This window comes from Oncorhynchus kisutch, unplaced genomic scaffold (genome assembly GCF_002021735.2).
Source record: "Oncorhynchus kisutch isolate 150728-3 unplaced genomic scaffold, Okis_V2 Okis09a-Okis19a_hom, whole genome shotgun sequence".
Lineage (NCBI taxonomy): Eukaryota > Metazoa > Chordata > Actinopteri > Salmoniformes > Salmonidae > Oncorhynchus > Oncorhynchus kisutch.
In genome coordinates, this window is record NW_022261985.1 from 9,645,706 (window position 1) to 9,660,927 (window position 15,222).

Consider the following 15,222-nt stretch of genomic DNA (forward strand, 5'->3'; position numbering starts at 1 on the left):
AGTCACCGGATCTCACCCCTATTGAGCTGTTGTGGGAGCAGCTTGACCGTAGGGTACGTAAGAAGTGCCCATCAAGCCAATCCAACTTGTGAGAGGTGCTTCAGGAAGCATGGGGTGAAATCTCTTCAGATTACCTCAACAAATTGACAACTAGGATGCCAAAGGTCTGTAAGGATGTAATCGCTGCAAATGGAGGATTCTTTGACAAAAGCAGAGTTTGAAGGACACAATTATTATTTCAATTAAAAATCATTATCTATAACCTTGTCAACGTCTTGACTATATTTCCTATTCATTTTGCAACTCATTTCAGGTATGTTTTCATGGAAAACAAGGACATTTCTACATGACCACAAACTTTTGAACACTACTGTACATAGTACAGTATATGGGGTAGGTGTGTGTACTGTATATAGATAGTACAGTATATGGGGTAGGTGTGTGAGTATACCTGTATTCTCTCTCCCAGGAGTCTAGCTCTGTGTTTGAATGGGGCCAGCGGCACCAGGGTCCGAGCCAAGACCCAGGAGACCAGCCTACCAGGCAGGTGGAGCACCAGCTGAGCTGTGAGACAGAATGGGACATGGTTCACACTGTTCAGTTCAGGAAGAAACCCAGCAACCATGAAGGTGAGTGGAAGAGAACACCCTAGAACACAGCAGAACACCCTAGAACACAGCAGAACAGAGTAGGCCCAGGTAGGCCACAGTAGAATGGCCATTGATTTGACCTTTTTATTTAGTCAGGGAAAGTCATGGAGAACATATCAATGTTTTAGCATCATCATGCTTCCTCTATGGAGAGACAAATGTCACTATTCCTTACCTGTCCAGCTGATATATTGCCATTACCTGGAGCCTACTGCAATGACAAATATCACTATTCCTTACCTGTCCAGATGATATATTGTCATTACCTGGAGCCTACTGCAATGAGAAATGTCACTATTCCTTACCTGTCCAGATGATATATTGTCATTACCTGGAGCCTACTGCAATGAGAAATGTCACTATTCCTTACCTGTCCAGCTGATATATTGTCATTACCTGGAGCCTACTGCAATGAAATATGTCACTATTCCTTACCTGTCCAGCTGATATATTGTCATTACCTGGAGCCTACTGCAATGAGAAATGTCACTATTCCTTACCTGTCCAGATGATATATTGTCATTACCTGGAGCCTACTGCAATGAGAAATGTCACTATTCCTTACCTGTCCAGCTGATATATTGTCATTACCTGGAGCCTACTGCAATGAGAAATGTCCGGTTTCTGGAACCACAATGTCTAGTACTGGAACCACAATGTCTAGTACTGGAACCACAATGTCTAGTACTGGAACCGCAATGTCTAGTACTGGAACCGCAATGTCTAGTACTGGAACCGCAATGTCTAGTACTGGAACCGCAATGTCTAGTACTGGAACCGCAATGTCTAGTACTGGAACCGCAATGTCTAGTACTGGAACCGCAATGTCTAGTACTGGAACCGCAATGTCTAGTACTGGAACCGCAATGTCTAGCACTGGAACCACAATGCAACATAATTGTTGTTCTTGGCCTTGCCGTTCTGTGGTTCTTCCTGGCAAGACTTAACCTTGTTAAGCGTGCAGCGGTCTCTCTCATATATACAGTATATTTCTCTCTCTCTCTCCGTCCTCTCTGGCTGGTCTCTCTCATATATACAGTATATTTCTCTCTCTCTCTCCCTCCTCTCTGGCTGGTCTCTCTCATATATACAGTATATTTCTCTCTCTCTCTCCCTCCTCTCTGGCTGGTCTCTCTCATATATACAGTATATTTCTCTCTCTCTCCGTCCTCTCTGGCTGGTCTCTCTCATATATACAGTATATTTCTCTCTCTCTCCGTCCTCTCTGGCTGGTCTCTCTCATATATACAGTATATTTCTCTCTCTCTCTCCCTCCTCTCTGGCTGGTCTCTCTCATATATACAGTATATTTCTCTCTCTCTTTCCCTCCTCTCTGGCTGGTCTCTCTCATATATACAGTATATTTCTCTCTCTCTCCCTCCTCTCTGGCTGGTCTCTCTCATATATACAGTATATTTCTCTCTCTCTCCCTCCTCTCTGGCTGGTCTCTCTCATATATACAGTATATTTCTCTCTCTCTCCCTCCTCTCTGGCTGGTCTCTCTCATATATACAGTATATTTCTCTCTCTCTCCGTCCTCTCTGGCTGGTCTCTCTCATATATACAGTATATTTCTCTCTCTCTCCCTCCTCTCTGGCTGGTCTCTCTCATATATACAGTATATTTCTCTCTCTCTCTCCCTCCTCTCTGGCTGGTCTCTCTCATATATACAGTATATTTCTCTCTCTCCGTCCTCTCTGGCTGGTCTCTCTCATATATACAGTATATTTCTCTCTCTCTCTCCGTCCTCTCTGGCTGGTCTCTCTCATATATACAGTATATTTCTCTCTCTCTCTCCGTCCTCTCTGGCTGGTCTCTCTCATATATACAGTATATTTCTCTCTCTCTCCGTCCTCTCTGGCTGGTCTCTCTCATATATACAGTATATTTCTCTCTCTCTCTCCCTCCTCTCTGGCTGGTCTCTCTCATATATACAGTATATTTCTCTCTCTCTCCGTCCTCTCTGGCTGGTCTCTCTCATATATACAGTATATTTCTCTCTCTCTCTCTCCGTCCTCTCTGGCTGGTCTCTCTCATATATACAGTATATTTCTCTCTCTCTCTCCCTCCTCTCTGGCTGGTCTCTCTCATATATACAGTATATTTCTCTCTCTCTCCGTCCTCTCTGGCTGGTCTCTCTCATATATACAGTATATTTCTCTCTCTCTCTCCGTCCTCTCTGGCTGGTCTCTCTCATATATACAGTATATTTCTCTCTCTCTCCGTCCTCTCTGGCTGGTCTCTCTCATATATACAGTATATTTCTCTCTCTCTCTCCGTCCTCTCTGGCTGGTCTCTCTCATATATACAGTATATTTCTCTCTCTCTCCGTCCTCTCTGGCTGGTCTCTCTCATATATACAGTATATTTCTCTCTCTCTCTCCGTCCTCTCTGGCTGGTCTCTCTCATATATACAGTATATTTCTCTCTCTCTCTCCGTCCTCTCTGGCTGGTCTCTCTCATATATACAGTATATTTCTCTCTCTCTCCGTCCTCTCTGGCTGGTCTCTCTCATATATACAGTATATTTCTCTCTCTCTCCGTCCTCTCTGGCTGGTCTCTCTCATATATACAGTATATTTCTCTCTCTCTCCGTCCTCTCTGGCTGGTCTCTCTCATATATACAGTATATTTCTCTCTCTCTCCGTCCTCTCTGGCTGGTCTCTCTCATATATACAGTATATTTCTCTCTCTCTCTCCGTCCTCTCTGGCTGGTCTCTCTCATATATACAGTATATTTCTCTCTCTCTCTCCCTCCTCTCTGGCTGGTCTCTCTCATATATACAGTATATTTCTCTCTCTCTCTCCCTCCTCTCTGGCTGGTCTCTCTCATATATACAGTATATTTCTCTCTCTCTCCCTCCTCTCTGGCTGGTCTCTCTCATATATATACAGTATATTTCTCTCTCTCTCCGTCCTCTCTGGCTGGTCTCTCTCATATATACAGTATATTTCTCTCTCTCTCCGTCCTCTCTGGCTGGTCTCTCTCATATATACAGTATATTTCTCTCTCTCTCTCCGTCCTCTCTGGCTGGTCTCTCTCATATATACAGTATATTTCTCTCTCTCTCCATCCTCTCTGGCTGGTCTCTCTCATATATACAGTATATTTCTCTCTCTCTCTCCCTCCTCTCTGGCTGGTCTCTCTCATATATACAGTATATTTCTCTCTCTCTCCGTCCTCTCTGGCTGGTCTCTCTCATATATACAGTATATTTCTCTCTCTCTCTCCGTCCTCTCTGGCTGGTCTCTCTCATATATACAGTATATTTCTCTCTCTCTCCGTCCTCTCTGGCTGGTCTCTCTCATATATACAGTATATTTCTCTCTCTCTCTCCCTCCTCTCTGGCTGGTCTCTCTCATATATACAGTATATTTCTCTCTCTCTCCCTCCTCTCTGGCTGGTCTCTCTCATATATACAGTATATTTCTCTCTCTCTCTCCCTCCTCTCTGGCTGGTCTCTCTCATATATACAGTATATTTCTCTCTCTCTCTCCGTCCTCTCTGGCTGGTCTCTCTCATATATACAGTATATTTCTCTCTCTCTCCGTCCTCTCTGGCTGGTCTCTCTCATATATACAGTATATTTCTCTCTCTCTCTCCGTCCTCTCTGGCTGGTCTCTCTCATATATACAGTATATTTCTCTCTCTCCGTCCTCTCTGGCTGGTCTCTCTCATATATACAGTATATTTCTCTCTCTCTCCGTCCTCTCTGGCTGGTCTCTCTCATATATACAGTATATTTCTCTCTCTCTCCGTCCTCTCTGGCTGGTCTCTCTCATATATACAGTATATTTCTCTCTCTCTCCGTCCTCTCTGGCTGGTCTCTCTCATATATACAGTATATTTCTCTCTCTCTCTCCGTCCTCTCTGGCTGGTCTCTCTCATATATACAGTATATTTCTCTCTCTCTCTCCCTCCTCTCTGGCTGGTCTCTCTCATATATACAGTATATTTCTCTCTCTCTCTCCCTCCTCTCTGGCTGGTCTCTCTCATATATACAGTATATTTCTCTCTCTCTCCGTCCTCTCTGGCTGGTCTCTCTCATATATACAGTATATTTCTCTCTCTCTCCGTCCTCTCTGGCTGGTCTCTCTCATATATACAGTATATTTCTCTCTCTCTCTCCCTCCTCTCTGGCTGGTCTCTCTCATATATACAGTATATTTCTCTCTCTCTCCGTCCTCTCTGGCTGGTCTCTCTCATATATACAGTATATTTCTCTCTCTCTCCGTCCTCTCTGGCTGGTCTCTCTCATATATACAGTATATTTCTCTCTCTCTCCCTCCTCTCTGGCTGGTCTCTCTCATATATACAGTATATTTCTCTCTCTCTCTCCCTCCTCTCTGGCTGGTCTCTCTCATATATACAGTATATTTCTCTCTCTCTCTCCCTCCTCTCTGGCTGGTCTCTCTCATATATACAGTATATTTCTCTTTCTCTTTCCCTCCTCTCTGGCTGGTCTCTCTCATATATACAGTATATTTCTCTCTCTCTCTCCGTCCTCTCTGGCTGGTCTCTCTCATATATACAGTATATTTCTCTCTCTCTCCGTCCTCTCTGGCTGGTCTCTCTCATATATACAGTATATTTCTCTCTCTCTCCCTCCTCTCTGGCTGGTCTCTCTCATATATACAGTATATTTCTCTCTCTCTCTCCGTCCTCTCTGGCTGGTCTCTCTCATATATACAGTATATTTCTCTCTCTCTCCGTCCTCTCTGGCTGGTCTCTCTCATATATACAGTATATTTCTCTCTCTCTCTCCGTCCTCTCTGGCTGGTCTCTCTCATATATACAGTATATTTCTCTCTCTCTCTCCGTCCTCTCTGGCTGGTCTCTCTCATATATACAGTATATTTCTCTCTCTCTCCCTCCTCTCTGGCTGGTCTCTCTCATATATACAGTATATTTCTCTCTCTCTCCGTCCTCTCTGGCTGGTCTCTCTCATATATACAGTATATTTCTCTCTCTCTCTCCGTCCTCTCTGGCTGGTCTCTCTCATATATACAGTATATTTCTCTCTCTCTCTCCCTCCTCTCTGGCTGGAATTCCAAAACACCTCCCCTCTTTACGTCCAGAAGCTGTTTTAGCAGAGCGACCATGATTAAGTTGGTTGGAGGAGAGGAGACTAATTGCTTCACTTTTCCCACAGTACGATCAATCTTCTCCAGCAGGCCCTTGGGGGATTAATCAGGCCTCCTGCTACTTCCTGCTCTGCAGACATTTAAATGTCAAGCGAGTCAAATGAAAAAGCATTACACATGGAACTATACAACTATAGATGAAGGGTGGCATGGACGTTGTGCTGCTTGTCTCTCTGCATTAGGAAAACCCCTAGCGAGAATACACACACATACTCTAATTTGTGTGTGTGAGTAAATGTGTAGTGTTGTGTATCTAAACCCCCCCCCCCCTCCTCTCTCTCCATCTCTCCCCCACCTCATTGTGAGTACATGTGTTGTGTATCTAAATCCCCCCCCCCCTCTCCATCTCTCCCCCTTTCTCTCTCACCCCCACCTCATTGTGTGAGGACATGTGTAGTGTTGTGTATCTAAACCCCCCCACCTCTCCACCTCCCTCACCACATTGTGTGTTTCTGTGTATATCCTGTCTCTAAACCCCTCTCTCCCTCTCTCTCCAGGTGCTCCTCCTCAACCCGCTCCCATCCCAGAGAAGAGTAAGGGTTCCCGGCTGTTCTTCCGTCTCAGTGACCTGGCCTCGGTCAGGGTGAAGGAGGAGGGCTGGTCCTACCTGGTGTTCACCCTCAGAGACCGCAACATGGGGGTTGAGCTGCCTGCCCTACACTTTCACCAGGGAGGTAGTGAAGTCTTCCTGGACTGTCTCAGGAAATACATGCTGCTGACAGAGTACGTAGACCAGACAGTACATATACATGTTGAGATGCATGCTGCTGACAGAGTACGTAGACCAGACAGTACATATACATGTTGAGATGCATGCTGCTGACAGAGTACGTAGACCAGACAGTACATATACATGTTGAGATGCATGCTGCTGACAGAGTACGTAGACCAGACAGTACATATACATGTTGAGATGCATGCTGCTGACAGAGTACGTAGACCAGACAGTACATATACATGTTGAGATGCATGCTGCTGACAGAGTACGTAGACCAGACAGTACATATACATGTTGAGATGCATGCTGCTGACAGAGTACGTAGACCAGACAGTACATATACATGTTGAGATGCATGCTGCTGACAGAGTATATAAACACACTCCACTTCGTCTCTCAAAAATAGAACTGCGGGAGTTGGGCTAGGCGAGGGAGTTGGGCTAGGCGAGGGAGTTGGGCTAGGCGAGGGAGTTGGGCTAGGCGAGGGAGTTGGGCTAGGTGAGGGAGTTGGGCTAGGTGAGGGAGTTGGGCTAGGTGAGGGAGTTGGGCTAGGTGAGGGAGTTGGGCTAGGTGAGGGAGTTGGGCTAGGCGAGGGAGCGGGGCTAGGCGAGGGAGCGGGGCGAGGGAGCGGGGCTAGGCGAGGGAGCGGGGCTAGGCGAGGGAGCGGGGCTAGGCGAGGGAGCGGGGCTAGGCGAGGGAGCGGGGCTAGGCGAGGGAGCGGGGCTAGGCGAGGGAGCGGGGCTAGGCGAGGGAGCGGGGCTAGGCGAGGGAGCGGTTCTTGGCGAGTCTAATACAACTTATTCCACTTAATTCAAATGTAAAAAAATAGTTTTTAAAAAAACCAACAGCTTTAGCAATGAACCAGCCAGGGAATAGTGTTGTATGTATTGCCTCTGGTAACACTGGGTACGTGGTGATCTGTGTGTTCCTCGAAGGGCCACTATCCTATGTCAGCCAAGGCTCAAGCCCAGTCCCACGGTGAACACAATTACAGGTTAAACAGACAGTCACTAGTGGACCGAGCAGAGCAATCACGCCCTGGACAGACACACTCCAGAACACACTGCGCTCTCGAATCGAAAGTCAAGTCTTTCCCAGTGCTGGAGATGATTGCTTTCAGGAAAGTATGACCCCCCCCCCCCCCCCCCCCCAGCCAGATGTAGCCTATTCTGCTGTAAATAAAAAACAGTGACCCGGTGCCCACACACCAGGTGGTCTGGTTAGTTCTGTGGTCGCATGCGAAGAGGCGTTAAGTCTGAGGGCGTGTCCCAAATGGCACCCTATTCCCTATATAGTGCTCTACTTTTGACCAGAGTCCTATGTGCCCCGGTAGAAAGTAGTGCACTATATAGGGAATAGGGTGCTGTTTTGGTACACTTCCTGAAAGTGGTTTCTGTTCTGCTTCCACTCTGCCAGGTTCAGTTTAAAACATAAATAAAATGAATGCATTTTTATTTGTCACCTGCTTTCGTAAACAACAGGCAGATTTAGACGAGCTTTGAAATGCTTACTTTAAGGCTTCCCTTTTCCAGCAATGTAGAGAGAAAGATACAACCCTCTGCTGCTATCCCCCCTGTGGTTCCTCTCTGCTGCTATCCCCCCTGTGGGTTCCTCTCTGCTGCTATCCCCCCTGTGGGTTCCTCTCTGCTGCTATCCTCCCTGTGGTTTCCTCTCTGCTGCTATCCTCCCTGTGGGTTCCTCTCTGCTGCTATCCCCCCTGTGGGTTCCTCCTATCTCCCCCTGTGGGTTCCTCCTATCTCCCCCTGTGGGTTCCTCCTATCCCCCCTGTGGGTTCCTCCTATCTCCCCCTGTGGGTTCCTCCTATCCCACCTGTGGGTTCCTCCTATCCCCCCTGTGGGTTCCTCCTATCTCCCCCTGAGGGTTCCTCCTATCTCCCCCTGAGGGTTCCTCCTATCTCCCCCTGAGGGTTCCTCCTATCTCCCCCTGGGGGTTCCTCCTATCTCCCCTGGGGGTTCCTCCTATCTCCCCCTGGGGGTTCCTCCTATCTCCCCCTGGGGGTTCCTCCTATCTCCCCCTGGGGGTTCCTCCTATCTCCCCCTGGGGGTTCCTCCTATCTCCCCCTGGGGGTTCCTCCTATCTCCCCCTGGGGGTTCCTCCTATCTCCCCCTGGGGGTTCCTCCTATCTCCCCCTGGGGGTTCCTCCTATCTCCCCCTGGGGGTTCCTCCTATATCCCCCTGTGGGTTCCTCCTATCTCCCCCTGTGGGTTCCTCCTATCCCCCCTGGGGGTTCCTCCTATCCCCCCTGTGGGTTCCTCTCTGCTGCTATCCCCCCTGGGGGAGTCCTCTCTGCTGCTATCCCCCCTGGGGGGTTCCTCTTATCCCCCCTGGGGGTTCCTCTTATCCCCCCTGGGGGTTCCTCTTATCCCCCCTGGGGGTTCCTCTTATCCCCCCTGGGGGTTCCTCTTATCCCCCCTGGGGGTTCCTCTTATCCCCCCTGGGGGTTCCTCTCTGCTGCCATCCCCCCTGTGGGTTCCTCTTATCCCCCCTGTGGGTTCCTCTCTGCTGCTATCTCCCCTATGGGTTCCTCTCTGCTGCTATCCCCCCTGTGGGTTCCTCCTATCCCCCCTGTGGGTTCCTCTCTGCTGCTAACCCCCCCTGTGGGTTCCTCCTATCCCCCCTGTGGGTTCCTCTCTGCTGCTAACCCCCCCGGTGGGTTCCTCCTATCCCCCCTGTGGGTTCCTCCTATCCCCCCTGTGGGTTCCTCCTATCCCCCTGTGGGTTCCTCCTATCTCCCCTGTGGGTTCCTCCTATCCCCCCTGTGGGTTCCTCCTATCTCCCCTGTGGGTTCCTCCTATCCCCCCTGTGGGTTCCTCCTATCCCCCTGTGGGTTCCTCTCTGCTGCTATCCCCCCTGTGGGTTCCTCTCTGCTGCTATCCCCCCTGTGGGTTCCTCCTATCTCCCCTGTGGGTTCCTCCTATCTCCCCTGTGGGTTCCTCCTATCTCCCCTGTGGGTTCCTCCTATCTCCCCTGTGGGTTCCTCCTATCTCCCCTGTGGGTTCCTCCTATCCCCCCTGTGGGTTCCTCCTATCCCCCCCTGTGGGTTCCTCCTATCTCCCCTGTGGGTTCCTCCTATCTCCCCTGGGGGTTCCTCCTATCCCCCCTGGGGGTTCCTCCTATCCCCCTGGGGGTTCCTCCTATCCCCCTGGGGGTTCCTCCTATCCCCCCTGTGGGTTCCTCCTATCTCCCCCTGTGGGTTCCTCCTATCTCCCCTGTGGGTTCCTCCTATCTCCCCTGGGGGTTCCTCCTATCCCCCTGGGGGTTCCTCCTATCCCCCTGGGGGTTCCTCCTATCCCCCTGGGGGTTCCTCCTATCCCCCCTGTGGGTTCCTCCTATCTCCCCCTGTGGGTTCCTCCTATCTCCCCCTGTGGGTTCCTCCTATCTCCCCCTGTGGGTTCCTCCTATCTCCCCCTGTGGGTTCCTCCTATCTCCCCCTGTGGGTTCCTCCTATCTCCCCCTGTGGGTTCCTCCTATCTCCCCCTGTGGGTTCCTCCTATCTCCCCCTGTGGGTTCCTCCTATCTCCCCCTGTGGGTTCCTCCTATCTCCCCCTGTGGGTTCCTCCTATCTCCCCCTGTGGGTTCCTCCTATCTCCCCCTGTGGGTTCCTCCTATCTCCCCCTGTGGGTTCCTCCTATCTCCCCCTGTGGGTTCCTCCTATCTCCCCCTGTGGGTTCCTCCTATCTCCCCCTGTGGGTTCCTCCTATCTCCCCCTGTGGGTTCCTCCTATCTCCCCCTGTGGGTTCCTCCTATCTCCCCCTGTGGGTTCCTCCTATCTCCCCCTGTGGGTTCCTCCTATCTCCCCCTGTGGGTTCCTCCTATCTCCCCCTGTGGGTTCCTCCTATCTCCCCCTGTGGGTTCCTCCTATCTCCCCCTGTGGGTTCCTCCTATCTCCCCCTGTGGGTTCCTCCTATCTCCCCCTGTGGGTTCCTCCTATCTCCCCCTGTGGGTTCCTCCTATCTCCCCCTGTGGGTTCCTCCTATCTCCCCCTGTGGGTTCCTCCTATCTCCCCCTGTGGGTTCCTCCTATCTCCCCCTGTGGGTTCCTCCTATCTCCCCCTGTGGGTTCCTCCTATCTCCCCCTGTGGGTTCCTCCTATCTCCCCCTGTGGGTTCCTCCTATCTCCCCCTGTGGGTTCCTCCTATCTCCCCCTGTGGGTTCCTCCTATCTCCCCCTCTCCCCCTGTGGGTTCCTCCTATCTCCCCCTGTGGGTTCCTCCTATCTCCCCCTGTGGGTTCCTCCTATCTCCCCCTGTGGGTTCCTCCTATCTCCCCCTGTGGGTTCCTCCTATCTCCCCCTGTGGGTTCCTCCTATCTCCCCCTGTGGGTTCCTCCTATCTCCCCCTGTGGGTTCCTCCTATCTCCCCCTGTGGGTTCCTCCTATCTCCCCCTGTGGGTTCCTCCTATCTCCCCCTGTGGGTTCCTCCTATCTCCCCTGTGGGTTCCTCCTATCTCCCCCTGTGGGTTCCTCCTATCTCCCCCTGTGGGTTCCTCCTATCTCCCCCTGTGGGTTCCTCCTATCTCCCCCTGTGGGTTCCTCCTATCTCCCCCTGTGGGTTCCTCCTATCTCCCCCTGTGGGTTCCTCCTATCTCCCCCTGTGGGTTCCTCCTATCTCCCCCTGTGGGTTCCTCCTATCTCCCCCTGTGGGTTCCTCCTATCTCCCCCTGTGGGTTCCTCCTATCTCCCCCTGTGGGTTCCTCCTATCTCCCCCTGCGGGTTCCTCCTATCTCCCCCTGCGGGTTCCTCCTATCTCCCCCTGCGGGTTCCTCCTATCTCCCCCTGCGGGTTCCTCCTATCTCCCCTGCGGGTTCCTCCTATCTCCCCTGTGGGTTCCTCTCTGCACCTTTGTTAGCAGATTTAATGGCCAGAAAGAGAGGTTAAACTGTTGTGTTTGATGGTAAATCAAGTGTCGGTGTAATTCCTAAATTCACCACTAGAGGGCTTCAGGTTCTATGGAAGTCAGTCCATTCAGTTGCAGTCAAATATATTAATATCATTACACAACAACTATTTCTTCTAACATATGTCAAAATTCACCCATCGAATGGTGTTCACACGTTTATTTGTTGGATTTACAACTGGCACAGGACCCCCAAAAAATGAAATTCGGGGCTCCCGAACGGCACAGCGGTCTAAGGTACTGCATCTCAGTGCAAGAGGCGTCACTACATTCCCTGGTTCGAAATCCAGGTTGTATAACATCCGGTTGTGATTTGGGAGTCCCAGAGGGCGGCGCACAATGGGCCCAGCGTCGTCCGTGTTGGGCTGGGGGGGGTAGGCCGGCATTGTAAAAAAAAAAAAAAAAGAACTTGTTCTTAACCGACTTGGCAAGTTAAATAAAGGTTAAATAAAAAATTTAAAATTGATTAAGATTTTTCACTTCCAACTAAAAAATGGTCTCGACCAAATTATTCAAAATTCTAATTACTTTGTTTGGATGCAAGTAATTCTCGGCAGTGTAATTTATCCTACTAGTAGTACGTTGCAGGTGCCTACAGTGTAATTTATCCTACTAGTAGTACGTTGCAGGTGCCTACAGTGTAATTTATCCTACTAGTAGTACGTTGCAGGTGCCTACAGTATAATTTATCCTACTAGTAGTAAGTTGCAGGTGCCTACAGTGTAATTTATCCTACTAGTAGTACGTTGCAGGTGCCTACAGTGTAATTTATCCTACTAGTAGTACGTTGCAGGTGCCTACAGTGTAATTTATCCTACTAGTAGTACGTTGCAGGTGCCTACAGTGTAATTTATCCTACTAGTAGTACGTTGCAGGTGCCTACAGTGTAATTTATCCTACTAGTAGTACGTTGCAGGTGCCTACAGTGTAATTTATCCTACTAGTAGTACGTTGCAGGTGCCTACAGTGTAATTTATCCTACTAGTAGTACGTTGCAGGTGCCTACAGTGTAATTTATCCTACTAGTAGTACGTTGCAGGTGCCTACAGTGTAATTTATCCTACTAGTAGTACGTTGCAGGTGCCTACAGTGTAATTTATCCTACTAGTAGTACGTTGCAGGTGCCTACAGTATAATTTATCCTACTAGTAGTACGTTGCAGGGGCCTACAGTGTAATTTATCCTACTAGTAGTACGTTGCAGGTGCCTACAGTGTAATTTATCCTACTTGTTGTAAGTTGCAGGTGCCTACAGTATAATTTATCCTACTAGTAGTACGTTGCAGGTGCCTACAGTGTAATTTATCCTACTAGTAGTACGTTGCAGGTGCCTACAGTATAATTTATCCTACTAGTAGTAAGTTGCAGGTGCCTACAGTGTAATTTATCCTACTAGTAGTAAGTTGCAGGTGCCTACAGTGTAATTTATCCTACTAGTAGTAAGTTGCAGGTGCCTACAGTGTAATTTATCCTACTAGTAGTACGTTGCAGGTGCCTACAGTATAATTTATCCTACTAGTAGTACGTTGCAGGTGCCTACAGTGTAATTTATCCTACTTGTTGCAGGTGCCTACAGTATAATTTATCCTACTAGTAGTAAGTTGCAGGTGCCTACAGTATAATTTATCCTACTAGTAGTACGTTGCAGGTGCCTACAGTGTAATTTATCCTACTAGTAGTACGTTGCAGGTGCCTACAGTGTAATTTATCCTACTAGTAGTACGTTGCAGGTGCCTACAGTGTAATTTATCCTACTAGTAGTACGTTGCAGGTGCCTACAGTGTAATTTATCCTACTAGTAGTACGTTGCAGGTGCCTACAGTGTAATTTATCCTACTAGTAGTACGTTGCAGGTGCCTACAGTGTAATTTATCCTACTAGTAGTACGTTGCAGGTGCCTACAGTGTAATTTATCCTACTAGTAGTACGTTGCAGGTGCCTACAGTGTAATTTATCCTACTAGTAGTACGTTGCAGGTGCCTACAGTATAATTTATCCTACTAGTAGTACGTTGCAGGGGCCTACAGTGTAATTTATCCTACTAGTAGTACGTTGCAGGTGCCTACAGTGTAATTTATCCTACTTGTTGTAAGTTGCAGGTGCCTACAGTATAATTTATCCTACTAGTAGTACGTTGCAGGTGCCTACAGTGTAATTTATCCTACTAGTAGTACGTTGCAGGTGCCTACAGTATAATTTATCCTACTAGTAGTAAGTTGCAGGTGCCTACAGTGTAATTTATCCTACTAGTAGTAAGTTGCAGGTGCCTACAGTGTAATTTATCCTACTAGTAGTAAGTTGCAGGTGCCTACAGTGTAATTTATCCTACTAGTAGTACGTTGCAGGTGCCTACAGTATAATTTATCCTACTAGTAGTACGTTGCAGGTGCCTACAGTGTAATTTATCCTACTTGTTGCAGGTGCCTACAGTATAATTTATCCTACTAGTAGTAAGTTGCAGGTGCCTACAGTATAATTTATCCTACTAGTAGTACGTTGCAGGTGCCTACAGTGTAATTTATCCTACTAGTAGTACGTTGCAGGTGCCTACAGTATAATTTATCCTACTAGTAGTACGTTGCAGGTGCCTACAGTGTAATTTATCCTACTTGTTGCAGGTGCCTACAGTATAATTTATCCTACTAGTAGTACGTTGCAGGTGCCTACAGTGTAATTTATCCTACTAGTAGTACGTTGCAGGTGCCTACAGTATAATTTATCCTACTAGTAGTACGTTGCAGGTGCCTACAGTGTAATTTATCCTACTTGTTGCAGGTGCCTACAGTGTAATTTATCCTACTAGTAGTACGTTGCAGGTGCCTACAGTATAATTTATCCTACTTGTTGCAGGTGCCTACAGTGTAATTTATCCTACTAGTAGTACGTTGCAGGTGCCTACAGTATAATTTATCCTACTTGTTGCAGGTGCCTACAGTGTAATTTATCCTACTAGTAGTACGTTGCAGGTGCCTACAGTATAATTTATCCTACTTGTTGCAGGTGCCTACAGTGTAATTTATCCTACTAGTAGTACGTTGCAGGTGCCTACAGTATAATTTATCCTACTTGTTGCAGGTGCCTACAGTGTAATTTATCCTACTAGTAGTACGTTGCAGGTGCCTACAGTATAATTTATCCTACTTGTTGCAGGTGCCTACAGTGTAATTTATCCTACTTGTTGTAAGTTGCAGGTGCCTACAGGGTAATTTATCCTACTTGTTGTAAATTGCAGGTGCCTACAGTGTAATTTATCCTACTTGTTGTAAGTTGCAGGTGCCTACAGTGTAATTTATCCTACTTGTTGTAAGTTGCAGGTGCCTACAGGGTAATTTATCCTACTTGTTGTAAGTTGCAGGTGCCTACAGGGTAATTTATCCTACTTGTTGCAGGTGCCTACAGTGTAATTTATCCTACTTGTTGTAAGTTGCAGGTGCCTACAGTGTAATTTATCCTACTTGTTGCAGGTGCCTACAGTGTAATTTATCCTACTTGTTGTAAGTTGCAGGGGCCTACAGTGTAATTTATCCTACTTGTTGTAAGTTGCAGGTGCCTACAGGGTAATTTATCCTACTTGTTGCAGGTGCCTACAGTGTAATTTATCCTACTTGTTGTAAGTTGCAGGTGCCTACAGTGTAATTTATCCTACTTGTTGCAGGTGCCTACAGTGTAATTTATCCTACTTGTTGTAAGTTGCAGGGGCCTACAGTGTAATTTATCCTACTTGTTGTAAGTTGCAGGTGCCTACAGGGTAATTTATCCTACTTGTTGTAAGTTGCAGGTGCCTACAGGGTAATTT

General features: G+C 48.1%; 1 protein-coding gene across 3 annotated transcripts in view; it reads left to right on the top strand.

Moving 5' to 3' along the window:
* Nucleotides 1-15,222, top strand: part of LOC109886533 (TBC1 domain family member 15-like) — a 101,681-nt gene that overhangs the window by 5,112 nt on the left and 81,347 nt on the right. For all 3 annotated transcript variants that reach the window (XR_004207006.1, XR_004207007.1, XM_031815216.1), the window contains exons 4-5: nt 470-629; nt 6,293-6,518. Coding sequence is in view for 1 of the 3 variants with exons in the window: in XM_031815216.1 (XP_031671076.1) it covers nt 470-629; nt 6,293-6,518 (386 nt within the window). In the remaining 2 variants the exon portion in view is untranslated. The remainder of the gene's footprint in view (nt 1-469; nt 630-6,292; nt 6,519-15,222) is intronic.